Source organism: Pyxicephalus adspersus, chromosome 5, assembly GCF_032062135.1.
Source record: "Pyxicephalus adspersus chromosome 5, UCB_Pads_2.0, whole genome shotgun sequence".
Lineage (NCBI taxonomy): Eukaryota > Metazoa > Chordata > Amphibia > Anura > Pyxicephalidae > Pyxicephalus > Pyxicephalus adspersus.
The window spans coordinates 56,823,755-56,847,893 of record NC_092862.1 but is presented as its reverse complement, the minus strand read 5'-3'; the positions used below and the strand labels follow the sequence as shown (position 1 = coordinate 56,847,893).

The 24,139-nt window shown below is 35.8% G+C and overlaps 1 protein-coding gene across 2 annotated transcripts in view; it reads right to left on the bottom strand.

The window, feature by feature from the left end:
• LOC140330960 (cytidine monophosphate-N-acetylneuraminic acid hydroxylase-like) overlaps positions 1 to 22,577 on the bottom strand; it is a 67,053-nt gene extending 44,476 nt beyond the window's left edge. Inside the window, exons 1-3 of one of the 2 annotated variants that reach the window (XM_072411588.1) lie at positions 22,460 to 22,577; positions 6,164 to 6,367; positions 699 to 790 (exon numbers count right to left, since the gene is read on the bottom strand). In XM_072411588.1, coding sequence (XP_072267689.1) covers positions 699 to 790; positions 6,164 to 6,366 — 295 coding nt within the window. In that variant the 5' untranslated portion in view covers position 6,367; positions 22,460 to 22,577. Of the gene's footprint in view, positions 1 to 698; positions 791 to 6,163; positions 6,368 to 18,404; positions 18,453 to 22,459 lie in introns of those variants that run through there. The other variant, XM_072411589.1, reaches the window with a different exon arrangement.
• Positions 22,578 to 24,139: the final 1,562 nt, after the last annotated feature.

Genomic DNA, 24,139 nt, shown 5'->3' with positions numbered 1-24,139 from the left:
TTCAGCACTAGACATGAATGGGGAGACTTGTGCCCATTCATCTCTAGTGCTCTGTGATTGGCTGAGAAATAGGAAACCCTGATGACAGCTCAAGTATCATCAGGATATTTTTGTACCATGCAGGAAAAATCATAGTTCCTAATTGGAATCAAACTAACTCTCTGTCCCTTGAATTTAAAAAAAAACAAAAAACAACAAAAAAAACCTTAACAAATACATTTCTACTTTCTAAGGTTACCTACAAATATATAGGGAATCTAAAACAATGTTATAAGGTGTATATTGATTGATTCTCTAATTCACCTTACACATACAAATTGGAGAGATCAGTCCAAACTTAATATTTTTTCAATTCATTATTCTGCTCTATGTTTATTTATTATATTTTAACTCTATTTAACTTGATTAATAGATTACTCAAATAGATAATCAAGCAGAGTAAATAATGCAAATACAAAAAGCTGAAATTATGCTAACCAAACAACTACTTAATATTGGGACTTCTATAACTCAGTGTGTAATATAATATTCATAGTGTGTGGTAAAATCAGAGTAAACAATACCAGTATAGGAGAGAAGCTGAAACAACTCTGTGAGACTGAAGGATAAACTGGAGTTCAGCTTTTAGTGTAAAGTGGCAGCTGGCTTAATCTATTCAGATGATATTTTATTTATAATCAATGTTATAATTTGCTTACCTAGTTCTTCTTGACAGAAGCTGTCTGGTGGGTTGACATACTTCATGGAGCTCACATCTAGTTTCCAATTGTGCTTTGTACAACGTACAATGCTAAAAACCACAAAAAAAAGAACATACACGGATATTATAACATTTTTAAACATGAGATACAATTTGACACAAAATCAATCAAATAAGTGATAAATATATTTGCAATTATAAATATGATTTTCTAAATCTAACAATGTAAATATATTATGATGCATATACTTTGCAATGGAGGTGAACACTATATTATTAGCTATTTATTAAACCTGCATTGCTACATGTCTGGATGGGAATCTTTGACTAGAATTTATACCTATCAAATATCATGGCAAACCTTTTTACATGTGTTCCTTTTTTAATGTTGGTTTTTATTTTATAAAATAATATTAAGTTTATCTACAACAAAACTTTTGTTTTGTATAAAATGGGGATGTTCCAAACTCGGTGACCCTGCTAGGAAGTTTACCTGTTTTTTTTTGTTCCTACTGACCACTGTCATCAAGACAGAAATGGATGAAATATCTAAAATGTTAAAGTTGTCACCAGAACATTGAGTAGGAATCTAACATCTGTTCCAGAAGCAACTGTCTAACAGAGGATTCCCCCTCACAGATTTTCTTTCACTTGTCATTGTGTATCTAGGACAGGAAGTAAGAAGAAGTCTCCCAAATGGTACACACACACAACAGTAAACTGATGGATTAACAGTAGGAAATAATTTACTCAAAAAAAAAATATTAAAAAAAGTTTTGATTACACTGGGTAATGCATTTTTTGTTGAGTTAGATCTTACACTTGTTTTTTACAAATTTTTGGGTGGTGAATCCAGAAATGACCCCAGTTTTTTGCTATCACATCCAGTTTTTACGATACAGGGTACCCCCCATTTTTGTCAAAAACATACAAATTTTATATACAATGAAAAAATAATGAAATAATACATTGAATGTACTGTTTATTTAAATTTGATTTGTTCATACAAATGATTTATTCTTACTCTATGACATTTTTTTAAGTAAAACATTTAAAAATGAATCGGGTTAGCAGATAAGGTAAAAAATTCTGCATATAGCGTTTCCTGGAGTGTTCATTGTTAGGACAATCCCATTGGATGCTCCAACAATAGTCAGCCATCATATGTACATCCCATCTACCCTGATACCGTCCTTCCATGACCCTCAAATCTTGGTGGAATCGTTCACTTTGCTCATCACTGACTGCACCAAGGTTTTCTGGGAAGTTAGAAAGATGTCTATGCAGAAAATGCACCTTGATGCTTATATTGCAACCAAGCATTTTGTAGATCTCCAAGAGATTCTGGACAATTTCACCGATGACACAATTGTGTTGGTGATATTGCAACAACTCAATGACTCTCATTAAGTCTGCTATTCTTCACATTCTTCTTGAAGGGAAACTGAATGGCCAATTGGGACTGACCCAAATCTATTGCCATTGTGAAGGAGGACACATATTAAGTTCCGCTTTGAGCTATCGATGAATAGTCGCCATTCAGTTGAGGTAAAGATTGGAGTTCCCAATTCCTCCAATAAACCAGGTATGTTATGGCAATAAACAAAGCCACCGTCAGTTCTAAAGTACTGCAGAAATGCAATTTCTCTGGTTCCAATGTACAATACCTTCGTTCCTTTTCCAAGTAAGTTTTTCAAACGCAGTCTTGAAGCCTTTGTCGATTATCCCAAATCACGTGCCAAATCATTCAACTCATGATGATCAAATCCCTTATGAACAGAGTCCTCCTCAATTTCAAACTCTTCATTATTGTTGTCACCTAGTTCATTACCATAATCATGTTCTTCAAGAGAGGGTAGTGTAACAAAACCGGCACTGGGATTTCATCTGAATGAGCCACTGGGCGTAAAGCCGATGGCAGACTCAGATACTCTATGTTACATTTAGTTTTCTTGTTATATCCAGAAGTTTTCACTATACAAAAATAACAGTCACTGAAATGATCTCCTGGCTTTCACCAAACCATAGGTATACCAAATAGTATCTTATCATGTGTTCCCTTTGTTTACATAAGTAAACCCTCGACACACTGTTTGCACACCTTGTGAGGGGCCCAAGACTTATCTTGATCACCAAGTTTAACTTTCAAATATGCCAAATAGACTTGCTCTACAAATGTGCGAATGTTCGCCCTTTGACTGGGAATGGTGAAACTGCCACAGATATAACAAAATAAATCAGGGTTGTTTAGGCACTTACAACGAGAAACAGCAGAGCCAGACATGATCTGAATAAAGGAAATACACGTGTAGGTAAAAAAAATTATTTTGCTTATTCACTATGTAGAGCAGTGCACAACCTCTGACCACACTTGCATGTAAATAAATAGCCTATACAAATCCATGCTACAGTAATCGCAATGATATAAGCGATAGAGAAAAAAACTGACATAGAAGAAAACTAAATGCACTTTCAGAATCAGCATACCTGTTTTAGTGTTAATAGGCTTAAAAATCGAAGTCAGCAAAAAATCTGTTCAAATTTGTTCCCCATTGTTATACATATGTAGTGGCTTTATTCACTCAAAGATTATTCATAGTCAAAACTGTTTTTTTCTTACTTGTGGCTAGATTAGGTAGAGGTGAGAACCTTGGTCCAGTTTTTATTATTGTTTCAATAATTGGGGCTTCACCCTTAATACCCTTCATTATTTGTTGTGATGACAATTCTCACTGGGTCCAAAACCCCACATTAGCTCCAAATTCAAGCAATGGCACCAGAGCTATACCAGAGCTGGTATATATATACCATGATACCTTCTTTTAAATTCATATGTTAGCTTGATAGCTGGTTTATAACCATACCCGTGCTGATAACATATGATAGTTGCCCACACAATACTATGACTTAAGACATACTATCATAAGGCAAAAGAGCATTTATATAAAAGCTAGGGTGAGGTTTAAGTACATATAATAAAGTTTAGTTACTTGTTAATATGTGTGCTCTTTTTACAGAATCATACAATACAGCATATGTTCCCAGTAATTAGTAACATATTATAGGAAACATTGTTCATCTTTGTAACTTTGTAATATCCATGATTAATTTCTATGTGACATGATAAAATAAAATATAGAACTACAGTGCTAGTACTATAGAAGTACTTGGAATGCAGGAAGCTATCAAGAGATTTCATCAGTGAGATATAATCTACCCAAAATTAAAAAAAAGTATGAAATTCCTATTAATTCCAATAGGTTAGTCCAGGGAGTTTGTGGACACACATTTTTTAATCGGTAAGGAAAATGCTCCTTGCTGCATTTTAATTTTTTTTAACTGCTTGTAAATGCTTATACATGCCTATAACTACTTTCAAATGAGGGTGTTTACAAGCGATTTGTAAGATCAGTTGAATACAAAAAAAGTGTTTACAGGCATTTATAAGCATTTATAAACACTTGCAGTAACCCATAAGATTTTTATTTGGCATTTAAAATCCTGCTTTAAAATGCCTCAAACACTTACAAATGCCCATAAATGCATTTAAAGAGGGTATTGTTGTTTATATGCTTAAAAAAACAGTGTAGACATAGCCTAAAAATATAAAAAAGACGCCTTCTGCCATAAATAAAATATTTTCCTGTTGTCATGTGACCCCCAAGAATGTTATAATGATCCCCTTCAGGATGGGGGGGCATGGTCCCGTAAAGAAGATGTCTCTCTATTACTATGTTCCACATAGTATTTCTTGATCAATCAAACTAAGCAGAGCTGGACAGAGGGCCATTCTAACTACAAAACTATGGACATGACTTTTAGTCAATACAGCGACTGTAGCACAGATCTGCTTTTATGTTTTTCATGAATGGAAACTTTCAGGAAAGCAAAGGACTGGCAGATTCATTAGATACTAATGAAATACAATACAATAAATACAATGAAGTTTATGCATTAAAAGAATTAGTGTTGATTAAAAGTGACAGATGAATATTATTTTAAAGATTTACTGTTAAGGTGTACATACAGTTCACTTTTTATTATTTATCTGTTCAAACATTATTTTGCATAACCTTATAATGTCCTAACCTATGATCACTGGAAATTAGGATTTTTGCACTTCCCGTCCAATATACACTCCCTTTCAGCCTCAACTTTTATGGTGGGGGGCACAAAAAGAGCACAGCCAATAAACCTGGAAATGAATATAAGTATTTTGATGTTGTCCCCCCAGAAAGAGCACCCAAGAGCCTTCCTGGGATGGCTTTGCACTCCCAATTATTCTTGATTGCCTAGGCGGTCGAGAATTAGGGGGATGTGCCGCACCCTTTTTTGTTTTAAAAAAAAAAAGGGTGTTGCACTTGTAAAAATTCTGTTGTTTTTTTTTTACATTAAAGGCTTGTCTACCCTTTTATGTAAAGTTACATTTAGTTAAAGTTAAATTTCTAAGTTTAGATACTCTTTAAGACCACAACTGATAGTATCTCAAACATGTCACAATATTACTGACTACACAGTTACATGTGAGTTCAACAATTTCAATTTCAATATTAGACATCTGAGTATCAAGACATTTGAGTAGCAAATCTCTGGCACCACTTACTTTAATTTAGGTACAGAATTGTGGTAAAAATTGTACTTTCCTCACCCTTTTCAGTTTTTTGGAAAGTAGCCTCTGTGTATTTATCTATACTACAATTGCTTAGTAAATGTACTATTACTCCCCCACTACATCTCTTATCATGGAGCTGTTAAGAAAGTTCTGAAAGATATTTTTAATTTATATTCTGTTAATAATTTCCGTGATCATATTTCTACTAAATGTAACGACAACAGAGCAAGGTGTTTTTTTTTTTAAAAGCTAAAAGTTAAAAGCAACCCTGAGTGTGATTTGGGAATACCGCTAGGGGGGTTAGGCATAAATTGTCTTTAAAATCTATGTCCTGGAGAAAAGCAGTCTAATTAGGCCTTCAAACAAGGGTCTTGTTAGTAGATCATTTGATCACTGCTATGATACATCTATTGCCTAAATTTCAAAGATAAACAGAAGACCCCGAACAGACTGAATTTGGCCAGAGATGGATCAGTGTGTTCCTCTCTGGCCCAAAATTATGGCAAAATAATGTCCTCTTTGATAGATTTTTTTACATCATATTTGCATGACATGATAATTATTTTTGTTATACCTAATACTACTATTAAAAATATTTAAATCTGTATTCTTCTTGACAAAGAGCTTTAGTTTTAAAGTGTTGCCAGTTTGTTGTATAGGTATATTTCAACTAATTTAATAACATCTATTGAATGTTGTAATCCCCGTTGTTTTGGAGATATTAAAATCATTATGGTTCCCCTTGACTAAACACAATTACAAAAAATAAAGGAATAGAGCTAATTTTGCATGAATTCTCTGTTTAGAAGACATAAAAAAACTAGCTGTATCAGTAATAATTTAGCATTTACCTGCTATCCAGGTCTTCAATGTCTTTTATGAAGGTTCCTCCTTGATGTTTACACAAATTCTTACATGCTCGTAACACATCCTTATTCTTAAACAAAATGAAATTTTTTCCACTTTCCTTATTTCTCAGGAAATTGATGCCTTCTTTTAAATTTTCTACTTCTGAGACCGCGATACATAGGAGAGTATTTGCTGTTTGTTCCATACTACAAGAAATATCAAATAGTCATAGATTAGATGCAGCAAATTACTTTTGTAATTAAACTTAGCATTTAAAGTTTACATTTAAAGAGCTGCTTTCATGTTTTATGATGCATCAGGTAATATAGGAAAAGACATAGAATCGCTGTGCGATGTACCGAACCACAGAATATCTACTCCACTGGCAAATGATACAAGATACGCAAAACTATCAGTTTCACAAAGGGATTGTAAAGCTATGCATTTAAAATCTAGTCATCTCAGATGACTTCCTACTCCAGTGCTGTTGCTGAGAACAGATACCTCAAGCATGAATCCATTATTGATTAACCCTATTAATTATAAATGTTTTATTATGATTTGTTTTCCTTTAAATAACCTTAAGTAAATAGGATGTCAGTTGTAATTTGAACTTTCATTCAACTTTGCATGAAACTGTGGTGCTCAAAGCAAGCTATGTATACAAAAAAAGAACCCCATCACATATTATAGTGTTGATGTCTCACTAGTTACTCACTAGTCACCAGTCTATCAATAATTCGTGCATTGGCTATATGTATGTTGAACCTGACATGCCTGTCCATATGCACTTTGCAGGCATATTCCATACTTTGAGAGATAGGATTATTTTTTATTTTGGCCTGGTTCACAGATGTCTTAAATACTTTAGTAAATTGGATCCAATGTGTAAGAATATTACACACATCTCACATTTCTCTAAAGACATGCTGCATTAAGGTTTCTTAGTAGTTTAATGATTATACACACTATCCACTAGCTGTTCTAAGTGCAATGACTATGCACAGCAAACCAGAATAAACTAATCATACCATACGTCTTATCTGATCTGGCAAAAATAACAAAATCCAAAATCAATGGGCTGCCTATATAGTACATTATACTGACTTAGTAAATTATCTTAATAGTAATGTTTGCATTTCTTTTTTCAAAGATTAGGACCAGGAATTACACAAAGGTTCTATGGAAAGGATATAAGTAGCATAATAGGATAAGCAAAGTTTAAGCAACATTTATGTTCAGTTTAGTTCATGTTTTGTTGTTTAAAACAAATGTAATGTAAATTTTATAATTTTAATAAAATATTTTGTAATTTTTATTTAGGTCCTTGAAAAATCCTGTTATTTATGCATATTTTTGCTGAAAAGCCAAAAGGGGTTTTAATAAACAATACACACAATACACAAAGCCAACCTGCAATTTCTAAAGCTAGCAAAGTACTTTCTTGTATTAAAAAAAGAATAGACTGCAGAGATCAAGACATTATCCTGCCCCTGTACAAAGCATTGGTCAGACCACATCTGGAATATGCAGTCCAGTTTTGGGCACCAGTTCACAAAAACGACATTGTGGAATTGAAGCGAGTGCAGAGAAGGGTAACTAAACTAATAAAAGGAATGAAGGAGCTCAGCTATGAGGAGAGATTAGCTGAACTGAATCTATTCTACCTTGGGAAGAGACGTTTAAGGGGGGATATGATCACCCTGTATAAATATATGTGGTCCATTCAGAGAACTCCTTTTCAATTATTCACTTTAAGGTCATTACAAAGGTCGGGGGGCCAACTAGTGGCATCTGACAGAGTAGAATAGGGGGTGCTTGTCTCCTTTAAGAGATATTGATGGTAGATGTGAAGGAGGTGTATGCCTACATTGCCCGCAAGCAACTTATCTCTTTGTTTCCTCCCTCTCTTTTCTATTCTTCCCTTGGCACTTGTCCCTCAATCAAATAGCATTATTGATCTTGTCATATATTGATCCCGCTCTGTGGGGATTGTGTAGCTTCAGTATTTTATTATTGTTCACAGTCTCATTTATTGGCTTATTCTTTTGTAAAACCTGTCTATTTGTTTTTATTTACATTTTGCAACCTCAGACTCACATAAGATTCAGTACATTTGTAAAATTTCAATGATGTTGTATGTGATATTTATTAGATACATTGATTTTAAAGATAGACATACATTTCAATCTGATTGTACAATCCCTAAATAAAATATTACCAACTATATAGTGGGAAAGTAAACCTTTACAGGGTTTACATTGAATGAGTAGTTCCTGGAGTTTACACATTACAGTTCCTTCTTTAAGGCTCATTACAAATGTAACTTGCTACAAGAAAAACAAGTGCCATTCACATGTTCCAGAATTGGTTATTTCATGGGACTTCTGAGTGCCCACATCAGAAAGAACTGATCAGAATGACAAAAAATCTACATCTATCACATAAAAAAGAGCAGCAATCCAGACTGTTCCAACATACATTAGGACATTTAATGTTCCCTGGACAATGCATCATAAATCTCAGCCTGGGGAAACTCATCTTGAAAAAGGGATTTCCTATACCTTATCCCTAAAAATCTATCTATAAAAATGTATCTTTACTTAAAGCAGAACTAAACTATTTACAAATTGTGGAGCCCCAATGAACTGTGGCCATAATGTGCAAGTCTGCTCAGCAGATTGAAATAATATGGCTCTCTTACCTTGTGCAGTACCCTTCTCCAGTGATGCAAAAGCCACAATCTCCCTGGTCACTCCATTGTGATTTAATTTTCATGCATGTGCAAAGAAGTTACTTTGTCCCAGCACAGAATCATGCACTGGGCAAGGGCATCATCTGCTAAATTTGCATTTTCAATGGAATTGTTTGCTACATCAGTGGGGAGTGCCTTTTTCTACTACTAACTACATTTAAATGTTCCTATTGTAAATATTTAAGGAACATGGAACTCAAACAAACCTAAACAGTATTAGAGATGAACAGATGATTGTTTCAGTTGCTAACTTGTGCCAAAATGTCAAAGAAAGAAGATGAATGTATTGTCAGGGGAGTATTGTAACATACCTATATACCTGTATATCTTAAGTTTCATTTAGCACTATATACTTTCCAATTTCCTGTGCTTTATGGTGTTTTATTATTTTTATTGCTTTAACACCAAGCTTTATGGCCACTGCCTTTTTACCATGTTTGTGTTCTCTAACATTCTGAACCAACCGTTTTACACAATCATCTTCCCCTTTCCCCCTTACTTAAGACATATTTTATAGATATTTTTACTGGCCCAATGCAGTTCCTTTTTATTACAAAGCAGTTCCCTGATCAATCATTTTAGTGCAGGAGGTGGATTCTGGTCATATATGATAGGTGAACAAACACCTGGAGCAAAAATCAGATAAATAATTTGTCAATGGGTATACTGTGAAACACCTATATGTTTTACACAATACTTTGTGTGCATGCATTCAGCATCAAGGTTACTGAATCACTATCACTTGTGTTCTCTGGCATTCTTCACTACTCATTCTCTTCAATGCAATATTAGAATCATCTTCCCTTAGCTTCCTAACAATGCTCATACCCATTTTATTAATATTCTCAGTGACCTTTTCTTAGATGAAAAAGTCTATGGTTAGATCTCATGGTCTTGTCTCTCTTCTACCACTCTCTAAGTCCCTTTGTGTTTCCTCTTCTGTTGTCCTTGATCAGTTAATAGTTTGCCTTCTATCTCTGAGATGGACAAATGCATATATTTGTGGACTAGCAAATAGATGTAGAGAAGCTTGTTTTCAAGAACACATGCAAATGACATGGGGCACTCCGAAGAAGACATGGGGAACGGGCCCTCTGTGCAGGATCAAGCAGTCCCAGTAGTGAGGCACATAGCAGACCATGGTTTTCTATATTGTCCCCTTACCAATGTCCCCTTACCTACCATTTTTTTCACTTGAAACCCCCTAATAAGGTAACCTGTTCTAGTGACAGCTGTTAAAAAGGTTAGATTTAAAATAGGTTTCTACCCATGTAGGGTTAGCCATATGGCTAAATCAATACTTCAACTAGAAGGAAGTCCACCAATTATGAATCATGGCAGCAAGAATTAAAACAATAACTGCAGTCCATTGTGTTCCAAAAAGAGGCAAAGGGTTACTGTAAATCAGCATACTTCCCAGTTTTTCTGACGTAGGAATCCCGGGAGGCTTTGCACTTCCATTCATTCTCGGCTGTCTAGGCAGAAAAATTAGGGGGCAGTGCAGCACCTTTTTTTTTTTTTAAAAAAGGGTGTTGCACCTAAAAAAAACAAAAAAAAAACCAGAATTTTCACCTTACATAAAATGGTTCTCTACCCTTTTATGTAAAGTGAAAATTCTGAGTATAGATACGCTTTAAGCAGTATATTCTGTGATAACAAAACAAAAAAAAATGCAGCAAATCCAGCAATTTCGGTAACAGTATCATCAAATAATTTACATTAGGGCTGTTGGTGGCTAGTGTTGGTTGAATAGCTCACTATTCGATTCAACAGCTATTCGATCGAATAGTGAGAAATTATCCGGGTGATCAAATGCCGAATTCGAACACCATTGAAGTCAATGGTGCGAGAATTCAGGTTTTTTTAAGGGTCTTTTAAGGGCTGCAAGAGCAATCAGATTGCTCTTGCAGCCCTTTACTAGTTGTATGTGTTGTTGGATAGAGTTTCTCTATTTAAGAATACAGGGCACTACAGGTGATGAATTGGGACAAGTCCCCATTCATCGCCTGTAGTGCCTGGACATTGTAGTGGAACTGCAGATGTCTGCAGTTCAGTTTCCCACTGTGAAGTCACGTGGGAAACTGAACTGCAGATTACCTCTGCAGTTCCACTATGATCTCCTGGCACTACAGGTAAAGAATGGGGACTTGAGAAACTCTATCCAAGAATACATAGTAGAAGCACAGCACGGCAACAGCGATTGCTGCTGCAGCGCTGTATTATGTTTTCCTGGAGAGAGTTTCTCTTTCTAAGAATACAGGGCACTACAGGTGATGAATGAGGACAAGTCCCCATTCATCACTTGTAGTGCCCGGACATTTTACTGGAACTGCAGAGGGCTGCAGTTCAGTTTCCCACATTTCATACAGAATCATATTGTCATTGTGGGAAAACCTGTAAAAAAAAAGTTAGTTAAAAAAACACAAACATTCAATAAATTACTTTAAAATTAATTTTTTTTTTTAAACACAGTTTTTACAATTTTTTCCCCCCGAATTTTTACTGTCGAATCTCATGTTTTTCAGTTCGGGTCTATCCGAATTCGAACAGCCATAATCGGGTCGAATATAAGGACAACCCGAATTCGAACACCAACACTATTGTTGGCCATAGACAAAATACATTTGTAAAGGTTTTTGCAGTTACCTTCAACTATTTCATTCTTACCTTGAAGGTCAAAATTTGATCAGGTTTCAAATTTGTAGCAATTCTTCCACTTGCAAAGATAGCACATGTTACATGACTCAAAAGATGTTCTGATGGCTTTTAGCAAAACTCTATCCTGTAATGCGCCTGGGCACACAAACCACAGCCAACTCCGAAAGTCCTTTTATCGAGTTTTATTGTAGTCATAAAAAAAGACAGGGTATTTACAGATATCAAGTCCGATAAGCGTAAGTAGTAAAGCGTATGTACTTTTCGTCAAACTAAAAGTGACAGGTCGACACGCCCCTTTCCCCGCCCACTCCACCCATAATCCCTCCCATGCTCCTCCCAAGGCCGTCCCACAGCCCTCCCATCGCCAGCCTACGGGCCTCCCCCTTAGCCCCTCCTATATTCCACCCACTCTCTACCTATTAATCGGCTATTGACCAGACATGTCCTGGCATGTCCAGTTATGTCCAGGCATGTCCAGGGGGCTTTTAAAACAATTTACGATTATGTTTAATCCAGGCCATCTCCAGCCTACAGCCCTCCCCCTACCCCCACCTATATTCCCAGCACTCTCCACCCATTTATCGGCTATTGACCAGACATGTCCTGACATGTCCAGGGGCTTTTAAAACAATTTACGATTATGTTTAATACTGTAAATAAAATAAAAGGCGTCTTATGTGTTTAAAACAAATTATCTTTATTTACGTCGCTCAATGTTACATCTATTTATTATCACAGTAGGGTATGCATGTTTGATTGTAATTACAACAACACAGACATAATTGTTTCATTCGCTTTACTACAAAGTCACGTACAATGCTGTCATTTTTTCTAAAAATCGTTTGTGAATGTTTTTAATACATTTTCAAAAGACACCCCTTTAGCACTGCAATGTAAGATATAGATGCAGTAATTGCTGCAGACTGAACTGGAGGCGTCCTGTATTTGCTTGTTTTGATATCTTATCATCTCAGAATTTCGCGATAAATATTGCCTGAATTCATCAGGAAATATTTCATTTTCAGGTGATATACCATAGCTATCAAAAAAAATAGACGAATCATTCGTACATAATATAATTAAAATCCAGTGCTTTCCCCGCTGATGCGATTTATCCGTGTTTACAATATAGGCCGCGGGTCTGTCGATGACTTTGTTTCCCGGTAATAAATCACATGGAAATACACCTTTAAAGATGCGCCGAGCATGAAAGTCTGATTTAATAATGCTAGTAATTTCATAGTTATTCATTTTATTGAAAATCGTACAATACTTCTCTTCTGTTATTTATTTCAATAATATTCTCATGAATTGAATAAACAATCATGTTAATAGTGTTTTGCGTAGGTTCTGCAAATCTAATTTCAGCCCGGAGATTCACGGTTTTTACTAGAGAGAAATGTCCACCAGGTTCTCGAACAGGCGATAAATCAAAAGCGAATAAAGTGTAACCGTTCAAAAATTCTTAACGATCCACTGATAAAGCGTTGTCCGCCTTTTGCTTGCACGAAATATGTACGAGGGCCATATATTCGCGAACAGCTGAAGCACCTTAAAAATTAGGTTGAAATGGTCTTGCAGGGATCTGCTGTCCATCCAAATATAAGGCGGCATAGTTTACATTGTAGTGGTTGAAGCACAATGGATTTCTCTGGTAATTACCCGAAAACGAGTCGTTGTCCACAAATGCTAGTATTACAGTTTTTGGAATGTTTCCGAGAAAGAGGTTTTTGTGGTTCAATATGCGCGTGCCAGCAGGATACTATACACTTTAAGAGATGCTCGATCAACCGAGTACTTTGCGTTAGCTGTTAACAGAGCGCGACTGTGGCCTATTCTTACAGCGGGCGATACTTGAACTCTTTTGACATACAGGGAGGCGTGTAGTATTTGTACTTTAAATTGGGTACCTTCAGCAGACATAAGGCAGAAAGAGTCCTTGTTTCTAGTCAGCTTTATTTTTAGTTCTCATCCATTCAGTATCAGCTTCGGTTGATTAAATATATCAGCATAAATGGGGCCCATTAATTCAACGCTTCTGGAACGAACCGTATATTGCGACCTCTTGATGAAGCCGTCTTTACGACGGTCAAGAGCCCGGTCATCATGATGACCAGCGGTATCTTTATAGAATAATCCGGCTGTGAATTGAGCGGCTAAGGTTTGTGAATTATAATTTATTAGGGATTCGATATACGCTCTATACGTATAAAGGTTGTCACTTCCTGAAATCAATGTGTCACCCAGCGTTATGTCCAACTGATTAAAAAGGCTAGCTATAGGGTAATGAATAAGACCAACACGGGACCCGTCAGGTATGGGTGTGTTATCAGGGTTAACGACTCGGCAAACGACATATAACCGCTCCCAGAGATGAAGAACTCCAACGGGGCATTGTCCGCTAGTGCCGCAATTAGCTGTACCTCTACATAAAGCGATTTTTCAATACTTGTCTGCGTGGGTGGTATTTGAAAGATATCCAACTCTGATTTGGCGTACTCAGCAGAGGCATCATGTACAAAAGCCATAGCGGGCAATTAGAAGATGTCACCCGGCGAACGGTTTCTTGCTTTCTGCCAACGACGCCTCTTAGACGTTGCTATTTTATTCATAAAAGGGGGGAGAATGACGCCGTCAAGACCGCGTTTTCTTTTCTGCTGTTTTTTTCTAATTTGTACAACACCCGAGCCTTCCTGCTCATGCTTAGGTCTATTTATTCTATCCATAGCAGCTGACGTTGCTCTGGCGACAACGTCTCTGGCGATGTTCCTAGCCGCTGTTTTTACATGCGGTTTTACAAGGGCAACACCTTTCTTGAACAGAGGAACTACCCGGCGGAACAGACCCCGAAATAGTCCAGCAATGCCGGCGCTGTGTATGAATTCATCGCCATAGAAACCGTCCAAACCATGGCCGGCTTGCGTCATGTAATAATGGGTATATGCAGCCGGGTCGTCGTACACTCTCTGGGACAGCATTTTTAATACGTCGTCACTGCACGCGGTCTAAAGTGTAATCGAACAATCGTTTTTCCGTATTTGAATTTAACTGGTTTAGCTTGATCCGATAGTAGGCATTATGTAGTTAAGAAATGTTAATGTTCAGCACCAATAAATGCCCATTTAGTAATAGAATACCCATATAAAGATCTAATAGGATCGGTGAAATAAAACCATATAAATATATAAGGCTCTAATACCACCGCATGTTATAATACACATATTCACCATATACATATATAAGGCTCTAATACAGCGCATAATATAATACACATATAAAGATCTAATAGGACCCATGAAACTTGAAACTAGTTGCATGTGTTTTTATAAACTCTTGTGGGGTTAAATATATCTTGTAAGTGTGCTATAAATATATCTTGTAAGTGTGCTACTTTTCCAGCACTTATAGGTGTTAAATATATCTTGTAAGTGTGCTATAAATATATCTTGTAAGTGTGCTACATTTCCAGCACTTATAGGTGTTAAATATATCTTGTAAGTGTGCTATAAATATATCTTGTAAGTGTGCTACATTTCCAGCACTTATAGGTGTTAAATATATCTTGTAAGTGTGCTATAAATATATCTTGTAAGTGTGCTATTAATATATCTTGTAAGTGTGCTAGTTTTCCAGCACTTATAGGTGTTAAATATATCTTGTAAGTGTGCTATAAATATATCTTGTAAGTGTGCTACTTTTCCAGCACTTATAGGGGTTAAATATATCTTGTAAGTGTGCTATAAATATATCTTGTAAGTGTGCTAGTTTTCCAGCACTTGCGGGGTTAAATATCTCTTGTAAGTGTGCTAGTTTTCCAGCAACTGTAGGGGTTAATTGTCTCTTGTAATCAGGTTACTAGAAGGGGTCGGTGAATGGGTGGAGTTGGTGGAATATAGGAGGGCTAAGGGGAGACCGGTAGGCTGGCGATGGGAGGGCTGTGGGACGGCCTTGGGAGGGGCACGGGAGGGATTATGGGCAAAGTGGGCGGGGAAAGGGGCGCGTCGACCTGTCACTTTTAGTTTGACGAAAAGTACATACGCTTTACTACTAGCGTAGTACAGGAGGGTAAGGCAAAGGCAGGTCAGGAACAATCCAAGGTCAGGGCAGGCAACAGACAAGTAAGGTCACAAACAATCCTAGGTCAGGACAGGCAGAGTTCAGGCAAGAGTCAGGTATCAGACCAGGTCGCTATTATAATGACAATTAGAGAACCGTTAACTAACACAAAGAATGCACCCAAGCACACTGTGTACACAGAGGCTTAAAGTGGGCAATGGTGTACAGGACAGGTTCTCCTTAAATGGCCAGAGTGACCAATGACCTTGCACCACCTGGCGCCATTTGATTGTAGAGTAACTGAATCGACCGCAGGGAATTCAAACTAACTATGTCCCGCCCCGCGGCGAGGCAGCCGAGTGCCACGCCCTCGGGGGGTACAAGAGGCACGCGTGGTAGCGTGCGCACCTCTTCCCACAGCACCCCTGGGAAGTGCAGTACTTTGCACATCCAAAAGAAGTGCTGAGAACAGGACTTTCTGTAATCACGTCCATAGGGATGCAAGGGATGCCGCCTGGCCGAACAGTAGTTTGGCCAGGACGGCTGGGATCTCCAGGGACACCGCGGGCTCGCAGGACAGGTAAGTTCCTTACATATCCCACAGCTGACCCATTTTTTTAGAATTTTCATATCAGAATGCACCCTTACTAGAGTTACTCATCCTGTAAAAAACTTTTTTTTTATTGTACAATAGTATTCCAAGCTTTTTATGAGCAATTTGCAAGCACTTAGAAGCTATTTCTGGTGTTTTACCCAATAACACTGGAAACAAGCATTTACAAGTGTTTTGCATTCATTTACATGTTTTGAGAGTTATATCCTACATGAGGAGAAACTGCTTGTTTATGGCAGGAGAATTTAGCATGTAGATCATTTTCAAATTGTACTGGAAACCCTATTTTGAAGTTAGCAATAACCCATGTACAAGCATACCAGACCTCTGTATTTGATACATAACTTTAATATAAAGGAAAGTTATAGAAAAGAGCTCTAATATTAGACAGTGGCATGCAGGCAGAACCTTGCTGGGTCGATTAACATTTTCATAAACCCTATTTTCAATGGCCTGTGCCATTATACAAACGTTGCTTCTTTTCAGGTACATTCTGCTTTCATTCTCAATCAGCTGCCCTCGGATTATTCACAGTTCTCTGGAGGTGTTTTTGGTCTCTAAATCACTTCTGCTGTGTTTCATATGACCCTCTTCTAAGCTACTTTTGTATTTTTGACATATGTTTTGAGGAAAGCAGTTACAATTTAAACAGCCTATCGTCACCGGCATTTTTTCTTATTCTGCCTGTCCATTATGTCAGGGAGAAAAAAGTGACTGTGCAGTAATAATATTAATAATAATAATTCCCCAACTAAACCTCTTGGCTTTCCCACAATATTGCTAGTGGATAAAAAGTATGTAGAATACTCTTACATATTTAAACCTATAAATGCATGCACAGCTCAGTGTAGGATTCTGGGATATACCAGGTATCCCATCAATCCAACTCTTGAAAGGATTTAGGTAATAGAAAAATAAACAAAGAATAAAAAAGGAATGGGTATGTTGCAATTCGTCATTGTTTGTATTGAAGAACTTGTGATCAAGGGATTTTTGTTCTATCAGATAAAATAGGATAAGTCTTCAATAAGATAAGTCAATGGACTAATGTTCATGGTTGTAAAACGGGTACACTTAATTGTTTATTGTTTGTTCTATTTAGATGGCAATATGCAGTATAAATATATAAAGAATCTTACCTTTTCAAACTCACTGATATTTCTATTCATAGCCAGGCAGATTTGTATCTGGTTTGTTCAAAAAACATTATCGCAATTCACTTTTTCATCATTTATTGAGTGCTGCAAAAGCATGAAAATTGAAATACACTTCCCCTCAGACGGTGGGCTGAAATTATTGCCTCTCAGTCTCTAGACCAGAGAAGTTTAGACATATGTGGTTCTGCTGGATTCAATTTAGGTTTTCAGCTGAATATTTGTCATTATTACATTAGGACTTTCCAGAACAGAATTTTGTACCCCTGAGAGCCTTGACCAAACATCTTTGAAAAGAGGACTGTACCTGAATTTCTTTCCTATTCACCTCTTCCTTTTTTTTCTTATCCTTTTTTTCTTCTATCCCTACCATATTAAAAATGGGTTCGCAACCAGGACTTTACTAGTGTATTTACACAAAATAGTTGTGTTTTACTTTAAGAGGCTAGCGTTTTCTCTTCTATGTATGAACTTCCTGTTCCCTGTCCTTGTTGTTTTAATGACATTGTAGACATCGTATCCTATTGTAATGATTACTTTTTTTTTGTTATTAATCATTGCACAATAAACATTGAATTAAAAAAATCTATCTTGGTGTGTACAGCAGTAGAGTGTAAATGTACTGTACTCATGTAACGTGTGTAAACAAACCTTTGCTGCCAGAGACAAGAAACATGAGTTTGTTACACTTTACACAAAGCCTTACTTATACATCCTCTGTATAAAAAACAATGAAACCTAATAATAATAATGCTTGCCTTTTTGACTCTTGGGAAATGGTAGCATCCAATTATATGGTGTTTAGGATATTGGTGTGGCAGGGGAGGCCCTCCAAATGCAATCTTGCCCCCAATTGTTCTAAGACAACCTACTCTACCGATTATGTTCCAGATGACTGTATCATACACTCTAGAACAAAATGATGTTGCAGAGAGAATGAACCACACTTTATGGAAGAAGAACGCTGTTTGACACAGTTATATGACATACTGAGTTAAGGAAATTACCTTATTTCTGGTAAAGCAACAGATAAAATCCAGTATAAGCTTGGGCATGAAAAGACACCTGTTCTGAAACACACAAAAATTCTTGGAGTGAAAGCATATGTTCATGTTCCTAAAGAAAATTTGTAGATTGGAAATTTAGGGATCTTGTGCTAATGAAAGAATATTTAATGATTCCGGTGACTTTCAAAAGGGTTAGAGACTTTGGCATCCAGACACCAATAAGATAATCAGAAGAAGTGTAATTATTATCTAAATGGCTATGTGTGAAAAGCCTCATGTAACACAATCACCATTGTCTGAACAAAAACTTAAGCAAGATATCTCATCAGTAGGGCAGCAAAAAGAACACAAAATTATTAAAACTTAATTTGGTATCACATAGTTTATTCACTGAAAGGGGAGAAGCTGAACTAACCGCAGCATCAGTCACAAAATCTGCCAGATTTAATAAGGCTATGCCAGCTACATACTTATCATATATAAAGCACCACATGAGCTTGAACCTGGGCGAGTGCCATGAAAAGAAAAGCTAAACTTACCTTGTGAGAAGTAAATGTGGAGTAAATCTGCAGATAACATTTCTTAATCTACTCTAAGTTTTAGGAACATGCAGTTAGATGTAAATCAGATTGAGGTCCAAGTCTCTGTATATACTGTATATATATATGCAACTGTATATATATGTATACTGTATATATATGCAACAACAGTTCTCTTATGTTATAGATTAAACTGCTATGTAGTAGTGCCATGTTTGAAGCTTGTGTAATGTAATATTCCTCCTAGTGTAACTACAAATCAGTATATGTTTAATATTATTAATAATAATAATATTATTATTATTATTACTATTACACAGTATTTATATAGCACCAACATATCACACAGTGCTGTACGAAGTTTGTTGTCATGCCACTAGCTGTCCCTCAAAGGGGCTCACAATCTAATGTCCCTACTGTTGTTTTATGTTTTTAACACAGTCTAAGGTCAATTTTGTGGGAGGGGAGGGGATGGAGGTTTTTTTGGACCCACAAAAGCTGACTTCCAAAGTTTAATTTGTACTGGGGCACATTAGGTTTATATTGGTGGATATATATATTTTGCTACTAAAGTAATATATTTTTTATGAATATGTGTGCTTGTTTGCACAAGGGTTATTTAGCACTCAGAACATTGCATTTAAGGACACACACGCCACACTCATCACCTTTGAAATTGTATTTATAAGTGTTTTAATACATAGAGATATTGTAGTTAATAATCATTCAGGACTTAATTAGACCAGACCACATCCCAAAACAGCAGCCATAGTTATACATGTTGTCATACAGACTTACCTAGGAATTAGGTAAGTCTATATGACAATATGTATAATGAAAATGAGCTAATAAAACTAAGTCTTTAAATTCATGGTTGTTCTTTACACCCTATGTAGTGTAGTAACTCAATTAAAGTGTGGATCTGGACAACACTGGTATTTTGTAGACTTTACATCCCATTGGGGTGAGTGAATGTTATATATGGGTGTAGGGGATGGTCTAATTCAGTTTTGCATGAATTGGTACTTTTATTTTGGTGGAATGAAATGGTGGTAATATTTATTAGGTTAATAATCATCCTGAATGTGGTGGTAATTTTTACAGTTAAGGTAAGCTTCACTTTTGATATTTTTAGTAACCAAGCTTACCTATTATATTGAGAGGGCAAAAGAATAGAAAGATAAGGAGGGGATATTAAAATTGGTATACATTGGATTATGTCAAATTTGTTTTTCTTGGCACTATTGAAAATGTGCTTTCTCTATGAATGGAATAACTCCACAGGTGAAATAGTCCTACAGTGATAATTTTTGAATCATAAGTAAAATATTTAAAGAAGTAATTTTTGAGTGCTACTTTTATTGGGATGTTGGTACAAGCACTTTATTACCCAGATACAATAAGCACTTTATTATTTAAAAGCAATGGCACCAGGTTTACACAGAAAAGAGATTTTTAAAGTATAAGGACATTAGTCCAAGATAAGTTTTAGGGTATACTATATACTAATACTATATTACACAAAATTGATAAAGAAGGAAAACATTGAAATTCAATGAGAGTTCATAAACAAATGCAATATTTAGTAACTGGTTCAGACCTATTGGCCAAGATCCGTTCATAAGGATTATCCTTTCCTTTTTATTAAATGTAGTTAATCTTGTAACTTTGAAGTACAAATCCTCCTTTCCATTGACCCCCAGCCGTGTCTATTATCATCTTCTTCTTATGGAATTAAAGGGAATCAACAGTTGTCACCAGCACTTAGGAACCGTAATTTTTTATTTTGTGATATTTTGTTGAGATGTTTTTGTTAAGAATTTAAAGTGAAATAATATTGGAATATTTTGTAAATAAATGTTATTGGATTTTTATCTTCAGATCTCTTTGGCCTTAATTACCGCGAAACGTATCAAAGTTTTTGGAAATGCCTCAGTAAGAGATTTTTACAGAAGGAGAATCATATGAATGTAATATTTAGAATAAGCTCTTGAATTTATTGTATATCACAGTTTTTAAATGCAATATGCATTTAATATATATTTTTTAATATTTCTCAAATAAAATGCAATATGATTTTAAATTTTGTGAGATTGTTTGTACTTAACCTCAAATGTCCTCTAAAAAAAAAAGTTTGTTTTCCTTGAAAACAAACTGGTTGTTTCTTATAGTTAAAAATGCGAGATAACTCTGCATCTTTGGTAAAGCCAAAGTGTGTGTGCTAAATCATGTACCATATCCTCTAGGATAACAAAGCCAAGTTGTAGTTGTTTCAGGTAACACCCTTTCAACCAACAATTTGCACTAGTAAAACAAATGGAGAACCCTGTAACACCACCTGTCTTCCCACAATGTAGTGCTTAGTGTTTTGGTAGTATGCCTTTGGGAGACAAATTACCAACAAACTAGGCTTGGCTGCCCATTGTCCAGGACTTGCAAAGGTGGAATAATGGATTTAGTTGTGACAATAAAAAGTGAAAGGCAAAGGATACCTCATACAGGGTAGGGAAGGCAGTTATTTCTTTTTTTTACAATAGATTTTCTTCAGGGTCCTAGCAATGTAAATATATAAATTTATATTGTAATATCCTATATTACAACAAGGTCATACTAGAAGCTGGAGTTTTAGATAGTATTACATTATTGATTCCTCAGCTTTGACTCATCGCCATGTTTTTGATATTTTTTTTAATTATGAAGCACATTTTGTCTTTTCACAAAAGCAACCCATACATGGGGAAGTGGAAGTAAACTATAACATTGAAAGGCATCCAGTCTGCTTAGCACATACTAATTGTATTGTTATGGCATATGCTATTTTCTCAGCAGTTCTTTTACAGCAGATTGCCAAGCTAAGATCATCACCATGTTTGTAGGTCTCATAGCCATGCCTTTTTCTTTTTTTATAAATTTATAATGAATAAGGTAATGTTTTGATTGCTAATAAAAAGGAAACATAAAAGAACAATGCAATATCCTCTGTTCTCTTTTGTTGCATTCTTCTGTGTGCAAACACTACACAGTTTTCACACACAACATCAAATGGCAGTTTGTTGTAAGAATCTGAAAAGAGCACAGACCCATAAGGGCCCTTTTTCTCAGCCTAATTACCAGGTTATCAGTATTTGAAAAGGAGGGATCAATGCGTCTATATGATTGAAATAACATGACCTTACTGTTTTAAGATTATGAACACACAAAAATGGAAATTTTAAAAATTATAAATCTAGCGCACATTTCTACAGTCATAATAGCTTAGCTCTGAGTGTGTCTGAAAAAAAACAAACAAAAAAACTGTGGCATCATAATATTTAAACTTACTATTTTTGTATTATTTTGTATTTTAATATTATGTTATGTGTTTAATCCAATCATGCTACTTATAAAATTATTATATGTAATAATAAAATATTTTCAAATCCTAAATATACTGTATATGTTGTACATAAAAGTACACTGACATTATGATAAATAATAAGCAAGTATTATAATCAATATTTTTCTACATGGACTTACACAAATCTGTAGAAGTGAGGGACCAGAACTTCCAGGGAAGAAGCAGCAGCAGGTTATACAGGAAAGGTCTGTGATGAGACAGTCTTCCCTGTTACTTCTCAGCCACTATGACTCCACCTATTGTTACACACTAATTTAACAAATAGGTTACCTTAGCTGTGATAGTCAAAGAGTATCCATTTCTTTTTTTTAACTAAATTAAAAATATTGGCAGCTAGAATTTTTTTTTAAATAAAAAACACGTACAATCATAAATAAAAGCAAGCAGGAAGTGTTGTTTTTTCTTTTCTTAATTGTTATTGCAGACATACAATGTCTTAAAAAAGGCATTTTACCTTCCTATGGACTTTGGAGGGCACAGCCCAGTGTACAATGCTGGCATCTGCCAAACAATGATGGTTACCCCTGTTGTGGGATTCCTTCCTCCTGTTGTTCCAAAAATGTGTATTCAATTAGTCTGCAAAAATGTTTATTCTTTGCATAGGACCACATAACCTTAATGCCCATAAGTAGATTTTATGCTCCATTTAGAATATCTTCAGTTGTAGTCCCCCCATGATTGTGTGGAAAGCTGACTGTAAACAGCCACCTTCTTTATACACAATAAAAGCAATCATGTATTCTTCTTCACATGTAAACAGACTGACGGTATAAACAAACTCCTTTTCATAGAAAAAAAATATTTTTTATTATAAATAATTTATATATATATATATATATATATATATATATATATTATAAAATATTATTTTCTTTAATCTATTACTCATAATTATGTGGTTGTTGCTGTTTAATAATTCTTAATAGGAATGTGTCTTTAAATTTAATTTAGTGGGAACAGGATTCTATAACTGGAAACCAACATTTGCAGAATAAACACAAATTGATTACCTAAACACAAATTTATCATCCGGCAAATCCACAAGGCCTTCTAACCTTGATTGCACCTGGACATGTTCCTGGGCTTCTGTCCTCTGGTAAGCAGCTAACCTACCCTTTTGGAATTAATGACGGGGTTGATGACGGGATGACGGGATTGATACCATAATATGTGTGGATACTTAACTTTCCAAAATGGCAAAAAGTAATTTTAATATTGGGGTCAAAACAGAGACATGAATATAAAAATAAGGTTCTAACGTCATATGATGTTTATAAAAAACAAAGCTACATCAATTACGATAATTCCATGAATGAGCTTGGATGGAGCTCATGCAAAAAAGAGCCAGTGTTGGATTCCTGAGTGTGACAATATTCTAGCCTTCAGTGGGAATCCTTACTCATCAATATAAAAGTTTCAACAAGAAGCCGTAATGTGAAACCAACAAATTAAATCCAAGATCTGCAGAGTTGAAGCCCTTCCAGTGAGTTCGATACTAAAGTGAATCATTATAGGGAAATCTTGTCTTGTGTCCAGAAATTGTGACCCTTATAACCCTAGTATTCATGATTTCAAAGAATCTAGAAATATAGGAGCTGATTTATCTAGCAAATGCACGTGGGCTTGCCATGCACTTATAAGCTCCACTGGCCGCTCTGTATTACCGCAAGGCGGGGCGGGTGCTAGTGCATTGGCCTGCTGGCTTACAGCATTGATAAATGAGCAGTGGGGTCGAGAATTCGCCAATTAAGGCGAAAAATTTTCAGCTGCGCAATTCAGGTGAATCTGTTAAGCTCTGT